The 11,469-nt window shown below is 32.3% G+C and overlaps 1 protein-coding gene across 1 annotated transcript in view; it reads right to left on the bottom strand.

Moving 5' to 3' along the window:
- LOC143245459 (nicotinamide riboside kinase 1-like) overlaps positions 1-11,469 on the bottom strand; it is a 54,676-nt gene that overhangs the window by 838 nt on the left and 42,369 nt on the right. The window contains exon 5 of the mRNA XM_076491821.1: positions 1,187-1,258. Coding sequence (XP_076347936.1) covers positions 1,187-1,258 — 72 coding nt within the window. The remainder of the gene's footprint in view (positions 1-1,186; positions 1,259-11,469) is intronic.

Genomic DNA, 11,469 nt, shown 5'->3' with positions numbered 1-11,469 from the left:
AATGCTTCGTTGTGTTACGTATTTTCCTGAAAATGTGTTTTTTGGTAACACTTACCACTCTTCTCACACTTTAACCCAACAAAAGTTCTCTCTCCTATGTGGGCTATAAAGGCTAGAGCATGCAAGGTAAGATTCATACCAATGCTTATATGAGCAAAGAAGATAAACTTTCAACTTTAAGCTAAAATGTGAAGGAGGTAGATATATTTTGAACAAAGGATACTAGTAAGTAGCTATTTATGTAAAATGTTTACACTGCAGACTTATAAAATGTTATAATTTGAAGCAGTATTCATTTGATACCCTCAAGTTTCAATTTCTAGCTGTATTAATACCTAAATATTTATTAAACACAGTATACCACAAGAGAAAGTGTCGACTAAGTGTGAAACAAGATATTTTATCTACAAGAAAAACAACCATGCAATTGAGATCCTAAATATTAAGCAATATTATGTCAATAAAATAAAAATATTCCATAATGAATTTCATTCAATATATTTACAATCATCTTCTTTTTTAACATTTCTATAGATTTGCATGCATTTCTTTGTTTGAAGTAACTTAGCACCAGTCAAATTAATACTAAGATTTTAATGTATCATATTGATCAAAGTAAGAAGTAGATTTTGATTTTTATAAATATTAAACATCAGCACCACGTATTTAACAAGCAGCAACAAAACATTAAAATTAGATTTTTTTGAAAAAATTGATAATCAAATATATGAAGCTATACAAAATTAGTAAGGCAATATAATTTAAACCGGTCTAACTGTACAAAAAAATTAAAGAGCTCTTGTACAGCTATCAATCTAATGTTCTTAAAAACATGCCTAAAATAAATTAATAATTAAAATCATTGAACTTTCTTGACCAGCATTTTCCAGTTAGCTTTGAATAGTCAAACACCATAAGAACATACTTGTCTAACTATGATGAAATTTTATACAGTATAACTGAACACTGATAAGCTAAAACAAAGTAAAATTCTGAGTAATAACAATGCTCACCAACATGTACAGTATTAAGGCTGATATTAGAAAAGAAATGTTTCATACACAACACAGCTATCCAATTACAGACCCTAAATCAAAATCCAGAATAAACTTTACCTTAAATATAATAAGAATATTAATTTATCTTACATTAGCTTCTTAAATCATGTGCTTTACAAAATGGTTACCTTCTCCTCTCCAACATTCTTCTTTGCTTGTTGTGTATGAAATACTTCTTATCAAACATCTGCATTAAAGGACTGAAAAAAAACAACACACAAATAATCCATACACATTAATTTTGTTACGCTATGAGGATATTGCTTATTTAAGTACTTAGAGTACTGCCTCACATCAACTAGTATGTGGATGTCTCAAATTAGTTGCCACAAACCTAATGTGCTATAAAAAAAAAAATCATAAAGGCAATTAAATAATTAAGATACTATTATAAGAGATCTAAGCCAGTGTGGTTTACTTTTAGAACTGTTATTATCAGTTTCATTTCAAAATTATAAATTTAAAATAATTATCAAAACATCTGAGATTATAACAAGTAGTCTTACTGAATTATTTTTCTGTCCAGAGACAATAAATCATATGACAAACATCAATGAATTCCAACAACAAGCAATAATGCATTAAAAATTTGCAAAAATATTTTGAAGCAAGATCTTTAGCAGGTGCTGAGAAATTTTGAAAATTTTGATTTGCATTTACACTAAGCCAAAATTATAGGGCAATCACTGTGTTGACTGACAGCACTGAAGTCTACAAGTGGTGAAAGGATAAATGGGAAGTAATGACAGACTGAGAAGAGGAAGGAAGAGACAAGACATGGAAGGAGGTAAAGAAGGAGCATGGAAGAGATGGTAAAATAGAGAGGATAAAGCAAAATTATTGGCATGTGATCCAAAATGATACACACAAAAATTACCAGTAAAGTCAAACAGGCAGACAAAAGGAGCCAAAAGAGGGCATTGTAGATACATAGGAGGCAAAAGAAACTGAATTACAAAGGAATCATACTCCAACAACTCTAGCAAGAAATCAACAAAATAAGAAGTGAAAGTGCCAAGGAAGATAAAGATGCCACTGTGGAAAAGATAAGTGAATGAGCAGAAGGAAAAATAATGAAAATTGGTAGTGTGTGTAAGATGAAGGTAGAAAAACTTAAGCCTAAAAATGATGATGAAAAGATAGCAGATCTTCCCCCATGTCTGCTGAAAAAAACTTTAGAGCTTTGGAGTCAAAGAAAAGCAATACAGCAAAGTCCTTCCTAATCATATGAGGTATTAAAGGAAGGATGGTAAATCATAAAAGTAGTGGGGAAGAATAACTGAATATGTAAAAACGATACCTGAGAAATCTAATAACAAAATCACTAAAAAAGGCTGAGACAGAATCAAATCCATATGGGAATAAGATAAGGCAAAGGTAGGTAGAAAAAAATTGGCAAAATCTCTTCTTTCAAGAATAAGAAACATAGGCATAGATATGTCAGGAACAAAAACAAAACTGAGGCCACATGAAAGACTCCCATTACCCTTAATACAAAAACTGTTGCCTCTTACAACATGCATAGGCAATCTCAATGTCAATGTAGTTGATAAGTTAGTGTGAACAATGTGGAAGTTAGTACACTTTTAAAACAATGGCTTTGTAAATACTTCCACTGAAAAATACCTATATCTGAAAAGTTCATAAGTGAAAAAAAGAAACATCATTCACATAAATATCAAACTGAGAAAAGTTGATTATGTTCTACAGCATAGAAGACAGCTGTGGTAGAAGAGTGTGTCACACTACTATTGGTGGAAGGTTGTCACATGCTGGTTTATTTGCTACAAAGCAGCTATAACACATGTTAACATGTGATTTTATGTGAGAGACTTAAGACTAGTGGCAAGTAAAAAACTGTGCATTAAAAGTGCAGTGCAAGCAGAGAAAAGCTCTTATGTATGTAGAAGTAAGATATCATATCAGAATAGTTGTTTCTCTTTCTTGGAGCTCACTTTATACAAGTGGTATGAAAATAAAATTCATTACCACATATGAGGGAAAAGTCATTCTTTAACAACGACTGCTTAACTCAAGTTTATCCTGAGAAAAATAAGTGTATTTGATACTTTATAATATCTATATCTTAAAATATGAATTACATTCTTTTTCTCACCAGTGGAATAAAATATTAATAACAGAAGAATAAATTGGTGAAAGACCATTTATGATACCAATCAACTTCAAAAACACCCTTAACTAACAATCTTTGTATCAAATAAATAAATAAAGAAAGTTGCAAATCATATTTTTTCTTTAGTAGTAAAGTGTATATCAAGGAAAAAATTATTATAAAAATTCAAAACCTCTTTCACTAAATTTTGTTCACAGAGGCTTCTCAGCAATGCCCCCAAAACATGCAGGATAAATGAAAGAATACTTTTCACAAAAACACAGAATTTTAAAGGAATTTTAGGGAAAAATAAAGTATTAAATTAAATCAAAAAGGCTGCATTTTATCATTAATAATACAAAAAATACAAGTAATAGATTTGTCATGATGGTTGTTGCATGTGTTTACCCTTTGAAAAAGATCATTGTGATAAGAACTCTACTATGAATAGAAACAATGGTTTGTTCTAATATCAAACTATGGAATTGCCAGGGGTATTTCCAATCTCATGATGATAGAAAGCAACCATCAATCACATGAATAGCACCTGTGTCTGAGGAGAGAGAAGTATATGTATATATACGTGATGTAACACGTTCTTTTATTTTAAGAGTATATGAAGGGTATTTAAGTATTTTGATAGAAGTGTACTACATGATAAAAAGCATCATAGGCATTTGTAGACATTTTTTTGGAGACACAATGAGATTCTTCAAGTTCACAGATTATGTTTACTTAACCATTAGACTCTAACACAAGACAACTAAAGGTACATTGATCAGAGAACACAAATAAAGCACTCTGTCCCCAATAGACAACAAACATTTGACCAAATACTAAAACATGACTTTGTTTACTACAGTCAAAATTGTGATTGTTTATATTCTGTGTATAGTCTCTTTCAATCGATTAAGGCTCAATTACAGGCATGTAAAATACAACATATGCTCTGTGATACAATATTCATTGAATCCTGTTTTTGCAGTTCCTGCAGGCTACTTTAACCCTCAAAAAGCAGCTATAATTAATTGATACTGCTACCTACAACATTCCTGCTGTTTAAGAGTTAAGAGAAATTAGGGCAGAAAATCAATGCTGTAAGGTGTATTCTACCACAACTATGATATATAAGCAAGACTAGACTGAAAGTTCCAATCATATTAGAATGTCTACAACAGATGAGAATTCTGCAAACTTAAATAATCCATAATCACTAAAATGAAAGGGAAAGGTGCACTATTAGGGCACAACATACCAAATAGAGTGTAATACATCATCACAACCACAGTGCTGATAAATACCATACATAAAGTAATATGTTTCAAAATTAACTAGAGATGTTTTTTATAATAACCAGTTTTCCACTTGGTACTTGAGATACATAATTCCAGCTATTTCAATGTTTAAGCCAGGCAAATTATGTTGATGGTAAAAAGAATTAATGTACAGCATTGGCCACCATCTGGCAAGTTGCAGGGACCTAGATGTATATTAGCAAGAGAAACATTGTGTGTTTTTAAAAGCTCCTCTAACCAATCACATATTTGATAATGCCAATTCCAGTTTCTATCAGTTGAGAGAAAAAATCCTAATACTAAAGTGTAGCATGTAATGTATATTTCATTTATTTACAACAGAGGTCATAATCTCTTCAACTTGTACAGAAACATGTGTCATTTGGCACAGAGTATGGTATCTTGAAAATTAAGAAATAACCTAGGTTTCAAACCTTTAATATTTACAGAAACATGTAATGGATGTATATGCTCAAGAAATTAAAGAGAACTATACATGTGTATACAGTGTTATTACTCAACTTACAAAATCATTGAAAATATATAAAACACAAAATGATAGTGTGCAACATTTTCACTCAACAAAATGTGGTTCATAAAGATATTTGAGTTACTTACAATAAAAATACAGAATGTTTTATGTTAAACATTTAGAAATGTATTACATGAGACAACATTTTCATTAATTGACAGAACACCTGAAAGGTCTTTTAAATATTATCAAAGTATCATCTGCATACCAATTATTACTTAAGAAATTTTATTCAACAGGACTTTGCTCAAGTGAGGATGTTTTAGTATCCCACGAAAAGTTACATATATGCAGTGTGAAAAAAATAACCTATGATCTAACATGCTATTTACTGATTTTTTGCTTCACCAAATAAAGCTGTTTCTTGTTTCTCTTTACTTTGATTTAATTGTATTCATTAACAGTTAAAGAGTTCCACTTTTCATCTTATGCATAATGAAAACCATGGTGTCTGTCCAAGGTTGTACTATTTAGCAACTGTGCCTTTCTGCTGTAGCTTCAATGCCAAATTCATTTTTTCATTGAGTTGTGAATATTTAAAAAAAATGGGATAATGAGATATAATGTATGATACATTTTAATATGGTAATTAAAGGGATTAATATTTTAAAGTATAAGGTAGTTGTCATACTTCTAGTAGTGTATTTGAGAGTTTGAAAGAAAAAGTTAACTGTTAATATTAAAAAATATGTATAATAAAGAACTGCTGATTCAGTAGAAAAATGTTAAAAATACATTTAAAACTTTCTAAAAAGTAAGCAAATATCAATGAAAGAAAATGTTTAAAAATATTTCTACCCTTCATCTACTTTAAAGTTTTGATTCTTCAGTTCCATCACTCCAGCCAGTATAATAAAACTGAAACTGAATTATTTAACTCTCAAACTAGACAAAAAAAATTATATTCTATTATGAAAATTCAAAAAGGAATTAAATTATTAGAGGATGAAACAGAATGTGTATTTTGTACACTTAAATTGTGTACTGAATCACAAAATAATAAAATTATTTTAAAGATTAGAGAAAAACATTTGAATATGTTACACAGTTTGAGGTAATAGTTAGGAAAACATTCATTGACAGAACAACATGACAGTATTGTTACACTTATTCAAAGTGTAAGGTTTAGTTCCTGATATGAAATTTAAGTGTCATTAGGGCTTAAGTTTGAAAACTACTTTGTAGTGTTTGAACAGTCCTTGCAATTACTGGATTCTCAAGATGGCTAGTATGGAAACTGAAACCTAATTTTAATTAAGGTTTTAATATCCATACCAGCCAGCTTGGGAAAACATTTTTAGTTCAAGTGGTTTCTCAACATAACAAATTTTGCAATTATTGTCATATCAATAAATCTGGTCAGTCTTTTAGTAATATTAGAATTCAGATTAGTGATACAGCTCTAGCTGCTTTTAATATTTATACTATTGAGTATAAACATTTTATTAATTTTAGTTCTAAATAATTGACAGCTTTTAAGAATTTATGTAAAAATGACCAACTGTCATTTCTAAATCTGATAAGGGAAAGAGTATTGTAATATTAGATGAAGATAAATATTTGAACCAAGCTGAAAGTATTTTAATGTTCTTCAACACCTGTGAAGTTGAATCATGATCCTTCTAACAAAAGGGTAAATTGTGAAAATAAGTCATGAAATTGCAGAAAGGTAATATTCTAAAGAAAGATAGTATTTGAACATTAGATCATTAGGTAGTTATCTAGGAAGTATTTTGTGGTCTACACAAAATTTATAAAAAAATAATGTCTTGCAAACTATAGTTTTTAACATTAAAATCTATAACCAGACTTAGCTAATCTTTTATTTAAATTTTTGGAGTGATTAACCACCAACTAATAATTTTCAAAGGGCAGTTCTGAATTATCTCACGAAATGGAACAAGTAAAGTTTTATCATAATATGCATGGTGCCAGTTTTGATGTAGAATATCATTGTATACAAATATATCTTTAGAAAAGACCAGAAAGCTACTAAAATGATTTCTCAAAAGGATCAAGAGATATGCTACTAACAGATGACAGAACTGATTTGATCAGCATCATTATAGTCAATCAAAGGATACAACTATGAATTCCAAGCTGACCACATAACATACAAATTGTTTATGGGTCAGCTTTCACATTTGTTTCTTAAAGGAGGTACATTTCAGTTATTTATACAACAGTCTGTTATCTATTGCATATTTCTTTGATGCATTAAAATTACGTTTTTTAGATGGGATTCTACTGTTAACCTTGCTAAGTTTTGAGAAGAAAAACATTTTTATGCAAAGTTAACATTTTCATACTCTGAAAATGTATTTCTGATAGATTCTTACCTTTGCTGATATAACAGCTTTCCCTGATTTATACTGCCCTCTACTGGTGTGAGGAAGATGCATGTTAGTATGCAAGTGATAAAGGACAATCCTCCACTAACAGGAGTGCAACACAACTCCTAGTATAGCCGAATCCTTCTATGCAGTTTAACTCAATTTCAATTTAAAAGGAAGTAACATAAAAAGAAAAAGTAACCATAACCGGAGAAGAAGGGTGGGAAATGTAAGTAGGAGTAAAAGAATCTATTGGAAATACATTTTCAGTGTAGAAAAATGTTAATTTTCAATATAAAATCTTACCTGATGAAACTTTGTAGAATGGACAGCAACTGCCTGTTGTGGAGACATAAGTGTAGAGGTCAACATTTCGAAAGTCTTCCGGTTTTCATCTTCAAGTCAGTGTTTGTGTAAGTGTTATTGGTCTTTTTATAGTGTCCTGGTGGATTTACCTACCATACCTGCAACATTTTAGTGAAAAACTCAAATGCATAGCCAAGAAATGCAACATAGAAGTCTGGTGGAAATTCTACAATACCTAAAGGTCCATTCTGGTAAAAACAAACAGCAACCTACCAAAGAAGAATCTCAAAAATGTCATCTATGAAATTCTGTGTTACTGCAATGATACATACATTGGAAAAACAGGAAGAAAACTCGCAACAAGGATAAAAGAATATTATAAGAGTATAAGACTCATGAAAACACAAAATCCAGCTATTGCAGAGCACACCACATCAACTGGACACAGAATACACTGGGAGAAAACTAGAATCATCAACACAGACAAATTCTGGAAGACAAGAAAAAGTCAAAGAATCATTTTATATTAACAATATTAAACATTCACTAAACAGAGATTCCAGACCAGAGGTGAGTAACCTGTGGCTGCCATTGGTTGAATTTACAAGAAATCTCTCTTGAATCAGAAAACAGTGATAATCCAACCAATCATAACATGCTCTCCACAATCCATCAGGATACTATAAAAGACTGACAACTCCTACACACACTGACCTGAAGACAAAAGGTGGAAGACCTTCAAATCATTGTCTTCTACACTTGCGTGTCCATAACAGGCAGCTGCTGTCCATTCTACAAAGTTTCATCATGAATACTATTCCTGAACAATCTATCAAAGAAAAAATTTTACTTCCTTTCACATAGCAGCTAGAATTTTACACTGACCTGGTGGAGAAGCCAGTGTAGCACAGAAAGTGCCAGGAGGAAGCTTTAAGAGTTGTGTGAATAAAGAATATATAAAACATACCATAATTGGAAGTTATACTTCAACCAGTACCAACTGTACTGTGATATAAATATTCAGTCCATTCACCTCAAACATGAAAAATGAAAGTGAAAAAAATTTTCTGTTCTAAGGACCAACATCATTATGTATGCATGCTCAGCACAATCAACACCAGTAACTCCCAGGAACTCACTCCAGACAACAATAAGAATGCAAATGATAATGTAACAGTTCAACTCAGTCCAAAACCAAGCAACATCTGGAAAGAACATTAAGTTTGTGGAAGAAGAATCATCTATACACCACTGACAGTGGCAGAATACCACTGCCCTACTTTTAACTGAGTGAAATTGAGCACACTCAGTAGGAAGCATCCATAGTCCACCACTAGAGCAGTTAGAAACTGACTGATACAGTGCAACAGGTGACTGTGAAACCTTATACCAGAAAACAGACTGTTCATGATACAGCCAAACTAAAGAGCAGCATAGATGGGCAGCAATATCTTTCTGCTTTACTTGTGTTAGTCCATGAGTGTATGGTATGGGGCAAATATATTTATAGCACAAAACAATTCAAGGAAAAACCTACAAGTGGTATTGTGGAACATCCCATCTCAACAGTAGGCATTACTGACCTGAATGGCTGTAAATTACTGTTTTAAGAATAAATATACTTGATCAGGCAACACTTGCCATTGAGCAGGATCTGTATACATGTGAAAGGTCCCTGTAAAGAAAACAGTATAAAAAGATCACTTACTTACTCATAGAGAAAATATTGGGATAAAGATGGCAGGTAGATGGTAACCTGAAGAGCAAGAAAGAGACAGATGGTACAGATAATGAGAGAGAAATTTATGGTGAGCAGTTACGTGCCAGCACAAACTATTTCTTCTAAAGGATGATGGAATGGAGCAGCAAGGTACATGGTAAGGTGAGAGATCTAATGAAAAAAGATGACAATTATCAAGAGAAAAGAAATAATAAGCCAAATAAATTAGCCAATAAATAAAACCTGTAAGGATAATAGGAGAAATATCAAGTTAAAGAGGAAGGTCCCAATGAATAAATAAATCAGAATCACAGGAGGGATCAGTTTAAGCCATGTAATAACAGAGACATAAGAGGACATAAGAGGTGATCTGAATTGGAATGAGGATAAAGATAAAAATTGGTAGGGAAATGAAAGTGAAGGCAAATTTGCTCTCATGAGAGGCTGAAGTTTTAGAGAGACATGAAGAGGAAATAAATCTGAGCAGTGACATCCACACATCAAAGAGAAAGAGAAAAAAAGGTCTTTAAGAACAGATAATATAAGGGACAGGAAGACATGGGCTCAAAGAGAGGAAGAGTGAAGGCATGGAAGACAACAATGAGGTTCCAATCTAGGAGGTAAGTAGACAGTGAGGAATGGCCAAGGCAGAAGGAACAAAACAAAAAGATGAGGACCAAAGAAATGAAAACATGACAGAATCTTGCTAAATTAAAAATTGTTGATAATGCCACATGACAATAAGCAGCAGTGGATACTGATGTCCCCTTGTCAAAAAAGTCAAGTAAGGAAGGAAGTCAGTGTGAAAGAGTAGGGCAGAATGAAGGAAAACTACAATGACATGGATGAAGGGTGCACTGAATAGGAACTTATGAAAGCAATGCACATGGATAGTTTGGCCAGTCTGTCAAGGGACAAAACAAAATCCACTTACAAAATTCAAGTATGGAAAGGGAATGGTATAGTGCAAAGGAACGAGTTTTTGTGGGGAATGTGAGTGAGAGAAAAAGAGGTGTCAATACAAGCACATGCAGAAGTGGAAATCACGGCTGCATTAGCAAAATTTGGAGCTGCCAAGAGGACTCAACAAGGAGTGGCTTGTATGAAGCAAGGACACAAGGAAAAGGCAGATAGGAAGATATGCATAAAGTTATGGTCCCCCCAATTTTGATTGAAGGCATTGACATTCACAGGCAAAGGATGAGAAATAAAGGACCAAAGTTGGAAAACATGGAATTCAGAGAAGTGCTGAATGCATCCAGTTATGGTATACCCCACTGTAAACACTGCAACTGAATACCTCAGAGTCAAGGTACCATTCTGTGGGAGAATCTTGTCAGAGCACAATAAACAATTTGTGACCAGATTCAAGGCACCTTATATTTGACATTTCATAAGGCAAATGTGATGGCTGTGAACTCAAAACAGGAGGTCCAAAGCATAGAAACAAAGAGACCTTGACCAAGTGCCTTCTTGCTGAGTGACACATAAGTAGGCTCACCATATGTCCCGGTTTGAGGGATCTGTCCTAGTGTCCCATCCAGTTTACTAATTTGTCCCAGTTGACACTGAATTGTCTTGGAATATCCCAGTTTTGGATAAAAAGGCATAAACTCCAAAAAGGATGAACAGAAAATGTTAAAATCTACATAGAGTCCTGACTCAGTGTTGACAAAACATAAATTTTTAAGTTTTCATTTTATAAGTTCATGGGTAGAGAAAGCCATAGTGTAATTGCCCACTGTCTTGTGTAATTTATTCTGATCCAAAAGTGCAACCCAAGTGTTGTATTACTCATCTTTTTATTAAATAGCAAGTGCTAAGTAATAAGTAATCACCAACTATAAAGAAGAAAAATAACAATTGAAAATATACAATATGACAAAACATTTTAGTAGAATGATACACCACTTGATCATGTCAATCTATGAAGAATTCAGAATAGCCTCAACACATACTTCCTCAGATTACAGTTCACTGAATGCACAAGTATCGTTTACAAACAAAATTGCAAATTCTATTATTAAATCCAAACCCACATGGTGAATTGGGGAAATTCCTACAAAAATCAATATTTTTGTTTATGATCAACAAAACTTAAACAGTTGCTTA

Source organism: Tachypleus tridentatus, chromosome 2 (genome assembly GCF_004210375.1).
Source record: "Tachypleus tridentatus isolate NWPU-2018 chromosome 2, ASM421037v1, whole genome shotgun sequence".
In the NCBI taxonomy this organism is placed as follows: Eukaryota; Metazoa; Arthropoda; class Merostomata; order Xiphosura; family Limulidae; genus Tachypleus; species Tachypleus tridentatus.
This window is presented reverse-complemented; position numbering and strand designations above follow the sequence as displayed.